Source organism: Xiphias gladius, chromosome 10, assembly GCF_016859285.1.
Source record: "Xiphias gladius isolate SHS-SW01 ecotype Sanya breed wild chromosome 10, ASM1685928v1, whole genome shotgun sequence".
NCBI classification, from domain to species: Eukaryota; Metazoa; Chordata; class Actinopteri; order Istiophoriformes; family Xiphiidae; genus Xiphias; species Xiphias gladius.
In genome coordinates, this window is record NC_053409.1 from 9,114,496 (window position 1) to 9,135,097 (window position 20,602).

General features: G+C 40.1%; 2 protein-coding genes and 1 long non-coding RNA gene across 4 annotated transcripts; 2 read left to right on the forward strand and 1 right to left on the reverse strand.

Annotated features, from left to right (window-relative positions):
* The first annotated feature begins 441 nt into the window (after positions 1-441).
* fam167b (family with sequence similarity 167 member B) lies at positions 442-2,482 on the forward strand. Its single transcript, XM_040136460.1, has 2 exons — positions 442-777; positions 1,200-2,482. The coding sequence occupies exons 1-2, from the start codon at positions 478-480 to the stop codon at positions 1,461-1,463; spliced, it is 564 nt and encodes a 187-aa protein (XP_039992394.1). The 5' UTR covers positions 442-477; the 3' UTR covers positions 1,464-2,482.
* A 91-nt stretch (positions 2,483-2,573) lies between these two features.
* Positions 2,574-19,067, reverse strand: LOC120795168. Its single transcript, XR_005708210.1, has 3 exons — positions 18,972-19,067; positions 11,939-12,182; positions 2,574-2,780 (listed from the first exon to the last, which is right to left on the reverse strand). It is a non-coding gene; the product is annotated as an uncharacterized LOC120795168 (long non-coding RNA).
* Positions 4,752-20,401, forward strand: lck (LCK proto-oncogene, Src family tyrosine kinase). Of its 2 annotated transcripts, XM_040136793.1 has the most exons (13): positions 4,752-4,909; positions 6,765-6,877; positions 7,439-7,499; positions 8,958-9,048; positions 10,272-10,370; positions 10,511-10,614; positions 11,789-11,938; positions 12,038-12,190; positions 13,977-14,156; positions 16,396-16,472; positions 19,138-19,291; positions 19,531-19,662; positions 19,780-20,401. In XM_040136793.1, the coding sequence occupies exons 2-13, from the start codon at positions 6,770-6,772 to the stop codon at positions 19,974-19,976; spliced, it is 1,506 nt and encodes a 501-aa protein (XP_039992727.1). In that variant the 5' UTR covers positions 4,752-4,909; positions 6,765-6,769; the 3' UTR covers positions 19,977-20,401. The 2 variants fall into 2 exon arrangements, with proteins under 2 accessions (XP_039992727.1, XP_039992725.1); XM_040136791.1 differs by having other exon boundaries at positions 11,789-12,190.
* The last annotated feature ends 201 nt before the right edge of the window (positions 20,402-20,602 follow it).

The following is a 20,602-nucleotide window of genomic DNA, read 5'->3' on the forward strand; positions in this document are numbered from 1 at the left end:
TTCGCTCTGAATACTTCGTCCACGTCCACCACTGGTGGATTAGAATCATAAAGTGACAGAAAACTCTCGTAAAGTGCGACGGCCTTAAAATTATTTTGTACATAGTCACTTTAGATCACATAGTTTGTGATTAAAATAAGAAAAAAGTGGCCGGACAGATGATTTGGAAACAGGGGGAACCCACAGTATGTACGCACACTTGACTCCAAATTCCAAAATCGTTTGATTTGCTTCACATGTATAAATGCAAAGTTATACTTTTGTACTTTCAGTCAATATGTGACAAAGCGCCTCTCAGTCTTTCTGAGTGTCTGGCTTCTTTACATAATGCAGCCAACGAATGATCCAGCCTCTCCGGCCTCTGCGGGATGGGCGGTCACTGCTTCTTATCTTCCTATAAAGGAGGTAAGGACCTGTCGCGCTCCAATCACCCAACTGCCAAGACCTGAAAGCGAACTTGACTCTCGCTCCTGGCCGATGGATTTGAAAGAGTTTGGCGAGGAGTCCGCCGAGGGACACGCCGGGGACCTGGACAGCGTGAAAGCGCTCACGGAGAAGCTGAAGTTGCAGACCCGCAGACCGTCCTATCTGGAGTGGCAGGAGCGGCTTCAGAGTCGACCGTGGAAGGAGAGCTACTCAGCAGACAGCCCGGCTCCCGGAGGACAAGTCGCGTCCTTACCCGCTATTTTGCGAAATGAGGACTCGGAGCTGGTTGGGCGCAGCATCTGTGGCTTTGACACTATTGATGATGCTTTGGAGTTTCTGAGAAAAGAGCTGGTGAGTGACTGCTCAACATTTTATTTTCACTTTACCCAGATATATTACACTGAGGGTGAATTTTTAGCGCACATACTGTTTGCAAAGAGTCGAGAATCCTTCACCAACCAAACCAAACCAAAAACAAAAAGGAATAGGTTCCCCCTCCATACACGTGAAATAGATGTTCTGTGTTTCAGTGATCTGTCAGTGATGTGCTCTGCATGAGAACCAGATTTAATTCAAGGCATAGCGTGAGTGACATCATGCTGTGCTAAACAAATAGTTTGCAAAACAAATGGATGTCTGTTCTCACAGTCCCAGGAGATAAAACTAAGTCATCCAAATCCAAACTTCCTTTTTTTTGGTATCTCACTGATGCTCACCTTCTCCTCAACCTCCCTCCCCAACTCTCGGACCCTCCATCCCTGCTCCTTCGTCAGAGGGAGATGCAGGTTCAGGACAACCGTCTGGCCCGTCAGCTGATCCGCCTGCGCGGGGAGATTCACCAGCTGAAAGTGGAGCAGGTGTGCGACCGCCACAAGGAGATGCTGGACGATGCAACCTACGAGCTGGAGGAGTGCGGAGAGGAATCAGACCTGCTGTGTGACATCCCCATGAAGGCTGCCTTCGCTCTGTCCACCCCTCTGAAACACCTGGGCCTCACCAAGATGAACATCAACTCTAGGCGGTTCTCACTGTGTTGAAACCAAAACCCTTCATTAATGTTACTGAGCATGTTCCCATGGCTTCCTCTGTGTTTTGTGTGGGCACAGTATAAGGGTTATTTGGCTGCCAGCCACTGGTGCCAAGGGTGAAAATGAAAATAACTCTTATGATGTGCACACTGGCTTGACATGCATGAGGAAGCCTCTGTGTACAGACCTGGAGGGGAACACACCCTTAATGCTGACAGATCTTCCTGTTGGATGGAGCCTGGGCTAATCTACTGTTGACTGTTCTTTGCACGATACAATGTGAATCAAAGCAGATAAATGAAGACTAAGAGCTAGACTGAAATGTAAAGAAATAAATATGTTACATATGTTATACCAAGGTCATTTGGTGTTGCAGAAAGAGAGTTGCACATTGCCAAAGAAATGCACAACAGTTTGGGTGGGGGGTGGGGGTCGTTTGAAGGGTTGGGAACCACCGCTTTACATGACCAGTCATATTTTTCGTCAGATAGAGACAACGTTACGAAACACTTTTCACTCCTCTCACGTTCCAGCAGAATATTCCAGCTGGTGAAGCCTTCGTCGGTGTACCATCCTCACCGGTGTCCTCAGAGGAAGTGGGAGGTCACACTTTTATACCTGTTCTTCCCAAAACCAAAAATATCTCTATATGCTATAGAGATATAGCTATAGCAGCGCAGTACCAGGACCCAGGAGGCTCTTCCCGATGCATTTTGTCTTCCATTACCGTGTCCTGGAAGACTGCAGAGCACAGATTCTAAGGCTGAACAGTGACCAAGTTTGTTGAGCTGCTCAGTTAAATAGTTTACTATATAAGAAATAAGAGTAATAAAATATTTTTGTTTAGTGATATTTTACATGTCTTGTAGTTGATTTAAATGTAAAAAAACCTATTGACATTTTTTATTATTGATATTGTTAAATCACGCTACTGTACTATGAATGTTTAGACATGGCAAAAGTCTATAAAAGCAAAATGCCTTAAAATGTAAACTGCTATTCTCTTGCACATACAACACAATATTAAAAACGCTTTACCATGTCTGTCAGTTGTGATTTGTATTTTATTGGCATATGCATACACACAAGTTGCGAATACAAATAATTACATGATGGAAAAGTGTACTTCGGGATAGATTCTGTGCATCTAACTATGCAAAATCTGCAATCAGTCTTATCTTGGGTAAATGTCACCACATACTCCATCAGATCCATCCCATGTCATCCACTCCTAGGTCCCAAAAGCCTCCCATGCACAATAGTCTCTTCTTTCCTTCCACGAGACATTCATGACCTTCTGTAATATCCACACATATGAATGGGGCCCTAGAGGGATGTGCAGAACCACAGATCATTGTTGGACATAATGAGTCGAACAAGAAACCAAATATGCCTTGGCAGAGTGCGGTTACTGTGTGAAACGAAAGCACAAGCAGGAGTGTTGAGGTGATCATTATATTGCGGCATACTTTAGGACACGGATGACCTCATGTGTGACGTTAGACCGGGATAGTGGAAATGAGTATTATATGGAGAATGCATAGAGGCTTAGGTATGATACCCTGGGGCTTTCTTCTTCAGTGAATGCTCTTAAAATAAAGCGCTGCAGAGTAATGTTTCTTGTGCCACTAAGCTCTGCCCTGCAGATAGTTTCCCCTTGACCTTTCCCCCCATACCATACCTCATGTCATCCTATGAGCAGAAGCTGACATTAGAGTGTAAAGAAAGCATTGACATCCATCAGTTTATTTTGAGACTACAACTCAAAAATGCACGATACTTGGATTTGTTAAAGCCTGTGTTTAAGTTTACATGAGTAAGCATTACCGGCAAACAACAGCCACACTTGCTCACATGAAAGAGGCCAGCAGCTGCGTTGTGAGGCAGTAGGTAGGAGGGTTGGAAAACTTGGTGCATATTGATAGTATCTCAATTGCGTTGCGTAACAGAATGTGATTTCCAGCCACATTTGGAAGTCGTGACGAGTGTGGCTCGAGAGGAAAATAGGAATACCTTCAAAGCCTCATCAGGTCTGTCACAAGCTGGCGAGGCTCTTTTAGGTATGTGCAAGGTGATCCACGATATTTTTTCATCATGTATCTGAGTACGTCTGACAGACCGCCCTCTAAATGTCAAAAACTGAAACTAATTCACCCATCCTCCCCCTCCCTTTACACTGTGCTTGAACAGAAACAGAGTGAATTCAGGTGGTTTCATTCGCAAGTGAGGCTTAATCTATCCTGTGGCAGTCTCCTAAGCACATATTTCTGTGCACTTCCTGTAATTTTTGGACTGACTTCCTGCCAGTGCATGCTCTCTAGCAGCACAAGTTCACCACAAGAGAAGAGATGTGGTCCACATTTAGAGGTGTCTTACAGGCAGAAAACATGACAGCTCAGGCTTACAGGGCTCCAGCAGCCTGAGATACTTGTTTTTTCATGTGCCGCCCACCCCCCAGGCTCAATTCAACAAGAAGCTTTGGTTGAAATAACAGTTCATTAGAGGGCCATCCACTCATTGACATTTGTTTGATTTGCCTTTGCAAAAGATCATTGGGGTCTAATTTTGTCAATTTTTTCATATTTGAGTAGGTGGTGAAAAACAAAGCCAAAGTCTATTTTTAAATGGTCCACTGGCCACAGAAAACAAAAACCACAAAATGAGTGACAAAAATAGCCTCTGTAGTTTTGTTGTCCTGATATTAAACCTACGCCTGCTCCCGACCACCAAAATAGTCTTTTGTGTGCTATTGCTGTAAATATGATACATTATAATAAATTATAATACTTTTAAGATCAGTTTGACGGTATTTGAAATTCTTTGTCTAATCAAATACTCTGTCTTACACAATAAGATCTTTTGAATAACCCTGGGCCAGCACCTCAGCTCCACATTGATTGGTTAGTCCTCACCTTAAAGGTCAATGAATCACAGATGTTGCACACATAAGCAACACAAAAACATACAAATATAACCTCACCACTGTCTGGTAGCGTACCACAGCCTGCTTTCTTAACTGTATTGGAACATTTACATCTTGGTTCCCACTTTGGGAAAGGTGCTGTCCTGACCCCTTTACCATTGAGCCTATAACGTTCCCCCTTGCTCACACACAGCTGCATAGTTAGCACCTGTTAGAAGCCTGCAGAGCAACCCACAACCTTTCAACGACAGGAAACTCTCTGGGTTGCTCTCCTCTATTCCTCCAAAGTGTGTGTATGTGTGTGTGTGTGTGTGCGCGCACGTAAAAGATACCACATCAGTACTCCTAGAGTCAGTTATAATAAGAGAGGCAGATGATGACATCTTCAGACCCACGCTCCATTGGTGAATAACCCGCATATTGCTAAATAGCTCTTTTAAAGAAAATAACTATTAAATAAAGAATATCTCTATGGCGCTACCTGAAATTTGACAGTATTGGACGCTTGAAGAGACATTTCATATTTCAAAAGGTGAGTATCAAAGTTATTATTCTTTCAGCGTTAGAGAATTTTAGAATTCCAAGACAGAAAAAAGCGTGACAGAGATAGATGGCCAAACACTAATTTCCTTGTCATTATTATACGTGTTATACCAAATATCCTAATATCTTACATACTGTAAATCAGGGAGATTGTTTTGATCTTTTGACTTTTATACGAAATGTACTGAACTTTGAAAACTGACGTATAGAGCGGAAATCAAATCCACACCCAGAAACAATGGCCATGTAACCTAAAAATCGTTCTGTGTTTTCATTTGCGTCGCATGGTTTAACATAAAGTCTTGTAACATCACATATTAAGAAACTGGTTGTGTTCTCGACACTAATGATAAGACTCAGTATTACAGAGAAGACGGGACCACATAAGAACAATAGTATGCTTTCTCATTGTAATAAAATATAGCCTGTATGGTATTAATCCAATTTACAGGTTTATTATTAAAACAGAGAGAAGATTCAGGCACTTGTTGTCCCTGAATGTATTTGTAAATTCACACCTGTGACATAGACATGTCTACATATGAGAGGTAATGTGGGTAAAAGCAACCGTAAGTACAAATACAAATTTGAATGTAAAGCACAATATTGTTACTGTGATTGTTTTGCTACCACAAGAAAAAATTCAGATCAAATGTCTTTTTTTTTTTTCTATTTATGGATGTTGTTTCTTAGTTAATGGTGTTCTAAAAGGCTTTTGAAATCACATCAGCTCCCCTGACAATGCCATGTGAATTAAGCCAATTAAGGTCATTCTTATAGACCTCACTTACCATCTACATACCCATAATACTTTGCAAACAATAACAATCAACAGGATTTGTTTGGAAAGGCCTACATCAGCAGGTCATAAAAAGAAGAGGGTAGCCCCTCAGTGGAAAATACTGACTTTGTTTGTGCAACTCCCTCAGTGCGGGCCAGTAGGCGTAGGAGTGCTGATAATAATTTTTAAAAAGGCTTCTTCATATGCCTGTGATACTCCTGTGATTCATTCCACGGGGTCTCAGTACAGTAGTGGGTTGTTGTTGCCGGGTCAGGCCTCTCCAGATTTTTCTCACGGCTCTGAGCCTTTGGGACAGACGGCTGCTGCGATTAGCCCACTGACCCTGTTCCATGAGTGGTCCAACGGGAGCCAAGTGAGCTTGAGAAAGCTAGTTTGTACAGTGCACTAGAATACAGCGCATGTGCAGACGTTGGATTACACAAGATTAGTGTTTGAACAGTTTTATAGAGCCTGCTAATCTAGACTAAATCAGAATTAGAACATTTAAAGGCCTGTGATTTGCAGCACATTTTAGTTGTATGTCACAGTTTTGTGATGTGATTTGTGTTATTGTATTTGACTGTTGTGTGCATGTTTATACACTGTCAAAAGAGTGTCTAAAATGAAAGCTTTTAGAGGTGTTAGGCTCTTGATTTAGAGCATGATTCACCATTGAGCCTCCATTTTGAGGCGATGCCCTCAGTCACGTCCGATTGAAGCAATTTGCATCCTCTGTTAGTGTTCACCAGCTATAAAGCATAAAGTGCAGCCATTAAATAGGTCTTTCGTGAAATGTAGATTTTTTTTAAAATTAAAAAGAAAAAAAAAATTTCCCTCAAGTATTTGATGTGTGTACTTGACATTGCAGTGCATGATATATTAAAACTGTCTTGGGTTAGTATGAGATACTTTTATTTTGGGATACCATAGCTATCTTGAATGCTAGCCAAAAGAAAATACCTTCATTGGAGAATTTTTCCCTGTAAAAACGTAGTAATTATTATGTGTATTTCGATGCCCATACAGTGCCTTTACCAAAATAGCTTGATCCTCTAAATTGCAGAAAAGATGGGATGTAACTGCAGTTCGGACTATTCAGACAGTGACTGGATTGAGAACTTGGATGAAATCTGTGAACACTGCAATTGTCCCATATCTCCTGAGTCATGTAATCCAGTAAGTGTACATTTTGTATGTGCAGTATGTATTCATGTTATTTTTACTTGAATGCACATGTATCTGTGTCAATATTTGTACACTGTAAACTGTGGTCTATAAATGAGTGTTTGTATGTGGCTTGATATTAAAGGCATTGGGTTTTTGTTTGGCCAAATGCGAATGACTATTTGAGAGACATGCACATAAGTAGGCTGCAGACCCTTACCGAGAAAATTATAAAATACAATCTGCTACTGTATGTTCCAGGCTAGAAAAGTTTTATAACTTAAATAACTGCGAGGGAAGCTGTCTTTTGTGTTTGTGAGTAAATGGGAGCATAATTATTCCCCTAATGTTGTTTGTTTCCTCTCTGCGATGCCTCACGAGATTTGAAATAAAGGAGAAAACCACCTGTATGTGCCACAGTACACCGAGACACTCTGTCTGGCAGAAAAAGTAAAACTGCTGACGATTTACCGTAGAGACCTGCGTTAGTTGGTTTTTACTGTGAACGTGACATGCAATAGTCTCCTGTATTACCGCATTAATCCTCTATTGTTCTCGGTTTCCTTTCGCCAGTACACAGATCAGCTTATTCCTTACCCATCACAACATTCACCTCCTACATCACCTTTACCAGGTAAGAAGATACAGTATATTTTTCTGCATGTATCTACAAGCGTAGGTGTCTATAATGTTACTTATATGTGATATTATGAGTTAAGTCAAATTAAATCCATTTTAATTATGTAGCCTAAGATCACAAATTTGCTTCTGAGGGCATACACGACACCCTTGATAGGTGACCTTTAAATGGGTGCCAAAAGGAGATACCTAGGGATGAGCAGCAGAGGAGGAATCCCTCTTCCACGATGGGCAGACACGCAATAGATGTCCTATATACAGCACATTGTAGACAGAAGTAACAGTAGTAAAGTACAAACAAACTGTGAAATATTATATACATATTGGGTGTAATAAGTTATACGGTTTCAGGCAGACTGTAGTATAATTGTAAGTATAATTGAATGCATAAGGAGATAATACAGTGTTAACAATTACTAAAACTCATTAAAATATTTTCTTTTTACCTTTTCCTTGACTTCCAAGAATTTCAGTGAATTTGAGTTTAAATATTTATTTTACATCTATTCAACTCCTCACTTTCCAAATTTTCATTAAATCGTCCTAATTAATCCATTCACTTATCTATTTCATAATTTGCTCACAAATTTTCACTTTTCCTCACATTTTCTATTTTCCCTGCCAGCTTTGCTTTCAACATTTCCCATTCCCGTTTTGCTTACATGAAAATGAGAAGGGTGTTTGTCAAATGCTCGGGCAGCATCTGAGAGCCAATTTGTTACTCAAGGACAATGTCCCAAGTTCGGATCATTTGTTTGCGGGGTCTTATGGTTGCTGATCTGGGACCCACATTTACTTCGGCAGTGTAAACATGGGCATTGGCTAATAATTCAAAAAAAAGCCATAAAATTATTATTTCTTTCCTTCTTTTTTTTTTGACAAAACTTAAATTGTATCATAGTTTACGAATAAGCAGAAAAGAAATACATGTGCAACTCATGTCTCGTGTCGTATTTGGGGCTTTACATCTCCCACATCCCGTATCGTCTTCCTGTACTTGCAGTATTATATTTTTGTTTTTGTGAAGTCAAAAAGCAAATCATTGTAAGCCAAAATTCTATTCTAGTTTCTTGTGTGATTGGATTATCTGAGGAATCAAAATATGTTTACTTCAGTAATCAAGTAAACAATTTACTGCACCAAAAAAAAAAAAAAAAAAAAAAAGGAAAAAATCAGTAAAAAAAGCCTTTATCAGATAAATCTTTCATAAAGTCTTTAACTTTGGTGGATAATTTATTAATCAAGTTAAGATTCTGTACATTTCACCTTAGGCCACATTGTCAAGAATAGCAGCAGCCATTTGTCAAAAATATCAAAATCAAAGGAATTCAAACACCCCAAACACAACAGAAGTCTTTATTGTAATTCAACACCACATTGGTGTTTAAGACTGGCCCCCTGTGTATTTTACCTATGTTTTATTTCACTGACCCCTATAATATTCCTCTTGCAGACAACCTTGGGGTGGCCATATACAGCTATGAACCCACCCATGATGGTGACCTGGGCTTTGAGAAGGGAGACAAACTCAAGATCATCAACAGGTAAGCTGCTGGTGAATAGTAAAGCCTGGTAAAACCAAATTATAATAATATTTCAGCCCCAGACAACAATTCAATCACAACCCACTCACCCCAACGGCACCTGAAACTTCATTTAAATATGCCGGACAACTGAGTTTGCAGCAAGATAACCCCGTGTTCATCCTTACCGGCTACGTTAACCATCATTTACAGCTCCAAAAATAAACCTCGTGGCATAAGGTGGTATGGTAGTAGTCTAAGATGCACATTATGTATTCACAGTGTGAGACGTTTGTTTCATGTTAATCCCACTTGCGCCCACCCATATTTCCTGTCTCTCTCTACTGTTGATACTTGAATAAAGGAAAAAAATATCAAAAAAGTCTAGCCATGTGATTACATTATGAGTTTTGAGAGAGAAAACACTATAACAAAAAACACATATATATAAAGAAAATAGAGCTGAATATCAGGCTTACAGATCTGCAGTGCTTTTATTTTTTTGATAAATAAAAAGATGACTTATAAATATGAAAATGGGAAGGACTATGGGAAGTTTATTTACCTTTATTTTGTGATCCAGCCAGCATCCATCTAGCAAACTGTAATGGAGTTTAAACTGACATAAGATTTTTTTAGGCAAAAAACTAAATAAACTAAAGAGCATAAAGTTTAGAGTTTTATGTACCTGGGACCAGATCATAATTTACAAAAAAACATAATTGAACAGTTAATGATGATTTTGTGAAATACTCAGAAAATTGTGCAAAGTTTGGGTGGTGGCTAGACCAGAATTTCTTAGCTGGGTGGGGTTCTCTGAGGGGAATTAAAGCTCATGTTTCTAAAATCCTGGCTACGGCTACAGACATCAACGTAAAAATATAATTAATTTAGATTTTAACTATTTCAACTTGTCCTCCGATAAACGTCAAAGGTTTAACAAGCTGTATACAATGTGGTGAAGATTAAAAGTCAGCAGTGAGTGTGTCTCTTTTCTCCGTTGTCTCTCCTGTCTCATCTGCTGATATGTAAGACAAGACACTTACCCACCTACGAGGTGTGATGCTAGTCATTTCATGCCCTGATCATTTACGTTGCAAAGAGCCCTTGTGGCAGCCGGGGGTTAATTTGAAACTACTTTCTGATTGCGTACCTATTCATCCCCAAAACGTTCTGGACTGCTGTGAGGCATCTCAAACCTGTAACCCACTCATGGTATTATTGCTGTCTCCTTTGACATCCAGGGATGATCCAGAGTGGTATTTGGCAGAGTCTCTCACCACAGGCAAGCAGGGCTACATCCCACACAACTTTGTTGCTATGACCACAGTGGAGACTGAACCGTACGTCATACAGGAAACATAATGATACTGCTCTCGACACATTCTCAACGCCTTCCTAACTCAGATAATGCATGCTGTGACCCTGGATAAAAGGAAGTGGTTAGCTCAAAGCATCAAGCATATTGTGTTTTATACTGCAGGTGGTTCTTCAAGAACATTTCTAGAAATGAAGCAATGAGGCTCCTCCTCGCTCCTGGGAACACGCAAGGCTCCTTCCTGATTCGAGAGAGTGAGACAACCCCAGGTGAACTGATCTTTTTGTCATCTTAGCACTGACTCATATGCTGTCTACACGAAATAAAAGTTTCTTTTTCACAAGGTGGTCTTTTCAGCAGTATATCTGAATATGTCCCTCCACTGTTACATTCACTTAAAGGTGAATATAACTGTGATACATTGGTGTGATTATCACACAAGTAACATCATGCTCAAAATGACTGGCATCCTTTATCTAGCTCTCAGTCTTGTTATTACTGGCAGTTTTTCTGAAATACTGATTTACCACAAACCTAATTCCTGTCTCCCAACTCGCTTTATCTATTTGGTTCAGTTTTGCTTTACTACGTAGAATGAAAATGTCGGAAGACATTTTTACATGTACATTTACGCCATCCTAATGTTTTTGGAAATGCAGCATTAACAGTGGAATGCTAACCCCGCCAGATATAGTATGTGCCATAATTCAGTAGCAGGAATGGTAATGTGGTCTGTTGGTCCAAAGCTATTAGCATGCTAATGTGCTAAACTGGTGATGGTTAGCATTATACAGTAACTGCAAAGTACATCCCCACAGAGCTGCTAGTGTAGACTAGTCTTCAGACCAAAGGATTGCAAACTGTGAGCGGCACCTCCACAGGGGGGAGCACCAAAGTAATGACAAAATTCATCCTCCTTCTCCAGTCATAATCCAGTCAAATCTCAACACACAGGCAAGGTACACATATTTTTAGATTCAGTATGACTTTTGCTTTCTAAGGATATCATTACCTCAGATGTCCGTTGTGAATGTATGTCAATGAACCCAATTAGAACTCACAGAAAAAACGATGCTCCTTATAACTACAGAACTAATTTGGCATACTTTTAATGCCAAACTAGTTGCCAAAATGTAAACAAATATAGGCTAAAGCGGTAGCCCACAGTTAACTGACTCCATGGCAACAATATACTTCCTGTTTACATCTGCTCACCCAGAGCATTATGGGAATTGTAATACCAAAATTTAGAGCATGATTATCCCCAAATCAAAGTAAGATGAAGAATATTAATAGGAGTGACAAAATCCATCAATATTGCCTTTTTCATGTTGCACTATCAATATAGTTTTGTCATTTTATTTTATTAATTATCTCAACTTTCATCTGTCTGTAAAATCTGCATGCTCCTTCACAGTACATTACGCCTCCTCTTTGTTCTAGGGTCATACTCCTTATCAATCAGGGACTTGGACCACAACACAGGTGAAGGAGTCAAACACTACAGGATCCGCAACATGGACAACGGTGGCTTCTATATCACAGCCAAGATATCCTTTAACTCGCTAAAGGAGCTTGTCCACCATCACTCACGTGCGTACAGCCTCTTGATCAATCAATCAAGATTACTGGATACTGTGCAGGGTCTTCATCAGAATCATTTTAAACCTGTTTCCTCTCCCTGTTGTCCAGGCGATGCAGATGGGTTGTGCACAAAGATGGCGAAGCCTTGTAGGTCGAGGGCACCGCAGAAGCCCTGGTGGCAGGATGAATGGGAGATTCCCCGTGAGTCCCTGAAGCTGGAACGCAGGCTTGGGGCAGGACAGTTTGGAGAAGTCTGGATGGGTGAGTAACAGAGAAGATGAAAGATAGAAGATTGAGACTAAGAGGTGAAAAAGCTGGTGACGGATTTAGTAAAAGAATATTTGGGTTTTATATTATATTATTGAGGTTTTTTTTAATTAAAATTTATCCTTAAGTGTTATCTTTACATTCTGTACAGAGGAGTTTAAACTTTTTTGCACAGATACTTCACATGTACAAAGCCCAGTTGCTCAATCAGTTATTGGTTTGACTGTGTGTCTCCCAGAAAGCCTTTAGCCAGGGTTTTTCTGCAATGCATGCACAACAGTTGCCTCAGTACAGTCTTAATTGTAGGCTTGTTTTCGCTGGATAACTGGAGAATGATGTGAGGTATTAACCCTGTTACGCAACATCACTTGAACCACATAAATCTACCTTTTCAATGAGCTGATTGTTCAGAATAACTGTCTCTGAACAATACTTGTATGAATGTCTATTGTGATTTTGGAGTATTGAATTAAACAAGAAGGCAAAATATTTAGATCACAAGGGCAACAGTAGAAATAATCAGTGCTACAACACCATTATTATTCAATTGGAGGGGTATTTTCCCCTCTATTTTCCATCCTCATTTCCCAGCACCATTCAACATCGCAAACAAACCACTGCATTAGAGCTAAACATTGCCAAGCATGGAACTTGTCCTTGTTTCACAGCCACTTTCTATTTACAGAATCTTCATGCATGTAGTCTGGGCACTCTGTTTGTTTCTGTCCTCATCCAAACATTGGTTCAAGGAAATACTTGACAAATAATATGTCTTTTGCTATGCAATGTTTATTCAAATTAGATAACATGAAAATATGTGATAACCATCCTTTTTAGTGAGGAGATTTCATTTGCAGATAAAAAAGATGATGGAATGCTTTGAATGGTGAGTATAATTTGTTCCCAGCATTGCTATGTTTCATGCATGGCGTGAGATGCTCAGTGTGTGATATGACAGAAGATAAAACTGGTTGGCTTTGGGTTTAGTTGACATTATATATGGGAATGTTAGTGTACCAAAGCTGGAATAAGATCCTGTTTGCGTGAGAGTCATGTGGAAGTGTTGTTAGTTTAGCACCTATTTGATCACAACTCATGACATAACCAGTGTGATCAGGATCCCTACAACCTGAGATGGAAGCTATTTGGGTTTAATTCTATATAACAAAATTCAGTAATCTGTGCGTACAAAACATGTTTAGTCATACTAGCAGCATAGCCCTATCAAAAGCAACATTTTTTCATCTGTCCACTACAACTGGATGGGTTGTCATGACTTTTTGTATTGATATTCATGGTCCCCCGAGGCTGAATCCTACTGACTTTGGTGGTTGCCTGACTTTTCCTGTAGCACTACCATGAGGTTGACACTTTTGGTTGCAACTATGCAACTTGCTGCAGACTTATTTCCCTTCCAAATTAATTGTAATTAATGTTGTGTCTTTTTAACTTTTCATCCAGTGCCATGATTAGGTCAAAATTTCAATTTGTGTAATACTTCAGTTTGTGACCATCTAACTGCAAAATTATTCCCATTAGCTTCAGCAGTACCTTGTGTTTGGTGCTAATTAGCAAATTCTAGCATGCTAACACGTTAAACTCAGATTGTGAACACGGTTAACATTCCATCAGCATGTTTGCTTACTGATGTTAGCATTTAGCTCAAAGTCCCACTGTGCCTAAGTACAGTTTCACAGAGCTGCTATCATGGCTGTAGACCTGGTCTTGTTTTAGTCAGTGCCTTTCAGACACCCACTGATGTTTAAATGTGTGTTTACAGGTGTGTACAATAATGAAAGGAGAGTGGCAATTAAGAATCTGAAGATGGGCACAATGTCGGTGGAAGCCTTCCTGGCAGAGGCCAACATGATGAAGAACTTGCAACATCCTCGCCTCGTCCGTCTCTTTGCTGTGGTTACCCAGGAGCCGATCTATATTGTCACGGAGTACATGGAAAATGGTAGGTCAAAATACTGTATTTGTCCAAGCCAGGAGCATTTTACCGATAACTAGCTATCAAGAGGTCATGCCAGATATCACCGAAAGCTTAAAAAGCAAAGGAAAACCTGATCCTCGGGTATTTCCATGAAATGAAGGCTCATTTGAAGATAAATTAAAAAGAAATCCCACTGTAATCGTACCAGCTACTTTCATTTCAGTTTACTCAACGAAAATATGTCTAAGCCTGTCTGAGACAATCACTTCCTTAATCTCCTGCCCTGTTACCCTGAACACCAAAGACAGTGTCGTCGGGGTGAGCTCTGTGCCTGGAGAAAGGACAAAGAAAGTGTTTGTTATAGTCAGCGCCCTGTTATAGCCTTTCAGGATCAAACATGTTGATCTGTTAACGGACTCTGAGTGAGAGCACATTCTTGAACAAAAGACTGAGCTGCCCCATGCGTTTCAGCCTTTTTATGAGTCATAGTGTTTCCACATGTATTCTTCACTCCACTGACTCTGTTGAATTAGCTGAATGTCTTTTGATCACACAACCACAGCTGCCTTGATACTTCTTTGTGTTTGAAATATGATAGGATATGAGATGCGCATTTCTGGAACTATACAGCATAATCATCACCTGTGATTTGTCATGAATGCAGCTGCGTAAGCAAACCTAAAATAAGGGAGCTATAGTAAGTCATGAGCGTTGCCTCCCAAAGCATGTTGCTCTGCTGAAGTGGCCCCGCTTCTGATAGGCTATTTTCAGCTTCTCCTCGTGACTCTCCTGTATGTGCTACTCTGCGCTAAATTGTTTAAAAGCAAACATGAACTTTCCCTTCTTTTCCGGGCCTTCCAGACAGTTTACTGGTGTTTACTCATCGGGGGGAAGTCTCTCTTGGCCAGTCTGAGATGAGGGGTGTTAAAAAAGGAGAGGGTGATTTGCCATGTTATTGTTCACTGAGACCCCTGATAAAAGCTGGCTACTTTCCACAGTCTGTATTACGCACATACACAGACACATATACACAAGTATTGGAACACTATAAGGCTGCAGCAGTAAACAATGCAGTTGACAATGGCGATTTGTTCAGTATCTTGCCACTGGATCTTCCTCTTCTCCCCTCTCTTCTTATGTAACAAAGTACATGTTAAATTACGGCAAATCACAAACATACGTAATAAAATAGGGTCACAGTAACAGCTGCAAACAACTTTCCAAGTTACAACCACACTGCCCAGTAAAGATTTATTACACCCGAATGCTGCTGTCATATGAAAGTGATCCGGAATCTGTATCATTTTATCCTCAAAAGTCTAAGTGTAATTCTTTTTCACTGGGTTGTCACAAACAAAACAACAGCCTTACAGCTGAAGTGAATGGAGTTCCTTTGTATGATCTTGTATGAGTGGCCTGTAAACCACCAGCAGTGGTTCTACATGAGGCTGCCTCTTTGTCTGGCATTCACGTGTGGACGGGACACAGTTGTTGCCTCTGTTGTCAAGAGAAAGGATGGCTCAGAGTTCCCATCTTTCCAGTTTGTCTCTTATTTTTTTATTATCGAAGACAACAAAGATGGAAAATAACAGGCATGTCATCCCAGCTTCCCTTTGTGACCTTGACAAAGAGCGTTGCTCTGCCTCTCAGACTTCAAAAGCAGTCTTCCGGACTTAAGCAGAGAAGCCTCCAAGAGAAATGCCTCCTCTTTCCTGGCACAGTCATTCTTTTTAAAGTATTTCCTTTGGTTTGCCTTGGTTGGCCGGTGTGCAGAGGTATTGTTCCGTCCTAATCAAACTTCGCACAAAGTCCACTGTCAGAAACTATGCATCAGCTTGACAGAAGCATCGTGTACTTCCTCACAGTGTTATGTTCCCTGATTTGAACTGCTATTCTGGTCCAAGTCCATCTATTTATGTCTCTGGGGAATCATGATGTTTTTGACAAAGGAAAATGTCATTTGTCTTCTGAACAAAGCATGATTTTACTTTGGATTTCCAATTAAGATTACCTTTCATTGTTTCTTAATCTTCTGTACACAGCAGCTTCAAATTCGATACAATAAACAAATGTATGCTTTTCTAATATGCATATGACGCACTGGTGGTGGTAAACTAGTTTATTTGCAGAAATAGGTTGTTAGAGATTGACATGATCTGTGAGATCGATTCAAAATGTTGAGCTTAGTTAGTAATAGCAAGTTAATAAAAACATGCATCGGTGCTTTTCTGAAGAGATGTAACTTGGATGTGGTTTCTTACAGGTAGCCTAGTGGATTACCTAAAAACAACGGAGGGAAGCAGTTTGCCCATGAACACTCTGATAGACATGGCATCTCAGGCAAGACATCTCTGTTTACTATCAATGTGTTTGTCCTCTTATCTCTACACTCCTTTCGCTCTATTTACCAGATAGCCTTTCGTTAATTCTTTCACTTCCCATTCTCCCAGCATGGCCCTCAGAGAGGGGAAACTGGCCACTGTTGTAATGCAGCTTACATTCAACACTAATCTTGTCACAGCAAAAGAGCTGTGTGTGTGTGCAGGTGTGCGTAGTATTTGGAACATAATGTATGATGCAGATTTTCCGATCAGTTTCTCAGAATTTGTTTTGCTGTCTTTCATCAACATACAGTAAGATGCACCATGACAGCTCTGCCAAAGTGATAATTATTGTGTGGTGTCATGCCTATCAAAGGTAATGTTATAGAATATACCATATAAGTACTGACATTTCAGCTAAGACAGATGTTTGTACATGGGGTTTGACACAGACTGCAAGCTGAAGTGATGGCATTGAATATCTGTACTCTAAATATGATGCTGCAGCCAGCAGCCAGTTAGCATAGCTTAGCACAAAGACTGGAAACAGGGGGGAACAATTAGGCTGGCTCAGAAAGTAACACACTTTGCCTTACAGCACCTCTGTAGCTCACTAACACATAATATCTCATTTGTTTAATCATTTGTTTTAAACTTCCTGGAGTCTCTGTTGGTTGCCTGTCTAAGATTCCAGATAATCACTGCTCGCGGCCACATATCTCTCTTAAAACCAAAGCGTGGTGTATTTACACTTCATTTTTGTATGGATTAAACAAACAAGATGCTAGATGTGTTGGTAGGGGGATCTTCCAGGCTAGCTGCTTCTTAATGCTAAGCTAAGCCAACCTAACCAACCACTGGCACTAGCTTCATTTTTAGCATACAGACTTGAGAGCGGTATCAATCTTCTTATCTGACTCTCGCAACAAAGCGAATAAGTGTATTTCCAGGGAGTCAAAATTTTTCTTCAAAGGTGCTGTATGGAAGTATTTGCTATCACTACATAGCCAAGCATTAACGGTTGTTTACTCACTAGTCTAGAAGAAATGTAGCGAGTTCAGCATCAAATGTCATTCTTTTGATCGTCAAGAGCTGTCTCCAGCAGTGGAAAGCAACACCAATGTTACCTGTTTGCTTCTGTTTCTATCACTTCTTCTTTGCCACTGCACACGGGTTCTTGCCCTCTGGGCAGCGCTACTTCTTCATCCTCATCCGTCCAGGGCAGACTGGACGCAACAGTAACTCCCTATTGCCTTGTTAGGTTCAAAGTGGCATTATGAAATGGGTTGGGCCGGGGCTAGCTGGTTAGCATGCAAACTTCAGTAGATATCTCTGCAACACAATACATAGACGTCTTTGACATAATGTCAAAACTGTTATTTCTTCACATTATGCTGGTAATTTTAGTTATTTTTTGAATGTTTTAAGCTAAGATACTTGCATATAGCAACTTTAAGATTTACCGGCCATGACTATTCATGAAGAATTAAAAATCATGCCGACATCTGCTTCTTGAAATGTTACATGTCAGTAAAGCAACGTATGTGTATCGTGGATGTGAGAATGGAAATCACAACCACAGGAAGACAGACTGCAGAGTCTGTTTCAAATTCTAACAAGACAAAAGATTCTACATGCAGAGTAGGCAAATTCTCCTACACCTCAGAGCTTAGCGCAGAGAGGTAGAGTTTCTACACAGCTTTGTGGCGAACATATTTAAAGAAGGATGCTTTCAAGCCAGTTGTCATGCAGTAATGGTGGTTGTGGTGAAAGCTCAAAGCTAGTAACTCTAACCATCGTGTAATAGACCATAAAAATTAAGTGATTAATGACCTTTCTTTTGCTGCAGTATTGGAAACTCTTTCCACATCCTTATGTCTTACAGGTCCTTCCATCCTTAGTCTTATATAAGTACATGTATGTTATCAGATTTTAGCAACAGGAAAGCAAAGAAGATACCTTATTTAATAAATCCAAAATAACATTTTAAAGTTTTACATTTATTCATACCACAATCAAATGAATGGAGTTAAGAGTAAAGAGGCGTTAAGGTGCCTGAGTGGGAAGTCATGACAACGGCTTAAGTTTGTGAAATACACAGACATACAAACATCTCAAGTTTCTGACGAGATCCTCAGGACCATTCACACCTATGTGATAGATTCTTATGTCTGAAATATTTACCACAGACACAGCAAAACATTGATGGTTAGATATTTAAACACAGATATAGTAACACAAATTATACTGATGCAAAGTAACCACAAGTGGTGATTTCTGCAAAAATCATCAGTGTTTTGTTGATGGTCTAATTTCCTGCTGAGTTCAGCCTATGTTGATATGACTCATGTAGTATTTGATAGAATCAGAAACACAGTCACTAAAATAATCAGCCATTCTACAGAAAAGTAAAGGCAGGACGACAGGTTTTAGTATCAGGAAGTAGAGCAGGCACAAATGTCTACCAGGGTGGAGTACACAGGCGTACTACAGAGGTAAAAGGGTATAAGGAACTGACCTGGGAAAGTGGTAAACTCCCTGGTTTGGGAATCGTTCTGTTCCTCTGTCCAAAACACACAAATATTACACAACACTAAAACACCCAGGTCCCTCACAGCCAAGCATTTCGTGCTTGAACACGCACACTATTGATGGCTTGTCTGATAATGTGCTGTCCCCTGCAGGTGGCTGATGGCATGGCCTTTATTGAGGAGAAAAATTACATTCATCGCGACCTGCGAGCTGCCAATATTCTGGTGTCTCATGAACTCATTTGTAAGATTGCTGACTTTGGACTTGCAAGACTCATTGAAGACAACGAATACACAGCCAGAGAGGGTAACAAGCCCTTTCAGAGACTTAATATCACATATCAAATGTTCTTTTAAGCCTTGGAACCTTTGTTCAGGTTAAATAATGTGTTTTTTTTTTATTATAAGGTTTTTGTTTGAGTGCATGTGAAATGGAAAGAGTTTAAATTGAATCACAAAATTTGAAACATGATAAAAATCTGTGCAGTAGCTCCACCAAGTGTTCATGTCTTTTTTGAGAAACAAAGTTTTCTCCTGTGTTCATAGGTGCAAAGTTCCCAATCAAGTGGACCGCCCCAGAGGCTATAAACTACGGCACCTTCTCCATAAAATCTGATGTGTGGTCCTTTGGGATCCTCCTCACAGAAATAGTGACATATGGACGCATACCTTACCCCGGTAACTACTCATTCACTGCACTAATTCTAATCCATCACAAAATCATTTTATAATATCACTAAATTACAAATCTAGCATATCCAACACCCACTCTGTTACATTTTACCTGTTGGGCAGGTATGTCCAACCCGGAGGTAATCCAGAACCTGGAGCGTTGCTACAGAATGCCGAAGCCAGAAAACTGTCCAGAGGGGCTTTATAACATCATGGGTATGTGCTGGAGGGAAAACTCAGAGGACCGGCCTACCTTTGAGTACCTGAGGAGCGTCCTGGAGGATTTCTTCACTGCCACAGAGAGGCAGTATCAGGAATAGCCCTCGTGGACGGAAAGACATAGAGACATACAAAAAATATACTCAAACTAAAGTTGCAGCCTTTGAAGGTGCATGCTGGATTTTGTTTTGTTCGTTGAAGAGTACATACCTTTATACTGATAGAGTACAAACTGAGATTTCACAAATAAGAGTACTTTGTTTTTGGATCAAACTTATTCTGAAGTTCCCACTTATAGTTAATACAATTACTTGTGGACTATGAACCTGAAACTCTTGTGACAGCTGGATCACTGAAGAGCCAACAACGGAGAGGAGAGAGATCACCTTGAATAAACTCGGGACCGTCTGATGTAGCTGAATAAGTAGCTGCTCTCCTGGTGCTTTCTATTGAGATGTAAATACTGTCAAATGGCTTCAGCTGTGTTTTACCTCTGTAGTACAATAAATGTTGTCACATTGTTTTACTCACGTTGAAAAGGCTTTTTATGTATGTTGTTTGTTGTCTCATTACATTCAGAAAACCCCATTCCACTTAAATGGAACTACCATCAACCAGAGTATTTATAGGGTTTATTTCTGCATTACTTACATTATTCAATAACTGTAAGATTTTGTTCACAAAACTTATGAGCTTATTAAATGTGATGCATTTCCATAGATTGAAC

Coding starts and splice junctions, on each gene's coding strand:
- fam167b (XM_040136460.1), top strand. CDS start 478: ATGGATTTGAAAGAGTTTGGCGAGGAGTCCGCCGAGGGACACGCCGGG. Junction 778..1,199: donor AGTTTCTGAGAAAAGAGCTG/GTGAGTGACTGC, acceptor CTCCTTCGTCAG/AGGGAGATGCAGGTTCAGGA.
- lck (XM_040136791.1), top strand. CDS start 6,770: ATGGGATGTAACTGCAGTTCGGACTATTCAGACAGTGACTGGATTGAG. Junction 10,371..10,510: donor ACCACAGTGGAGACTGAACC/GTACGTCATACA, acceptor TTTATACTGCAG/GTGGTTCTTCAAGAACATTT. Junction 14,157..16,395: donor CACGGAGTACATGGAAAATG/GTAGGTCAAAAT, acceptor GGTTTCTTACAG/GTAGCCTAGTGGATTACCTA.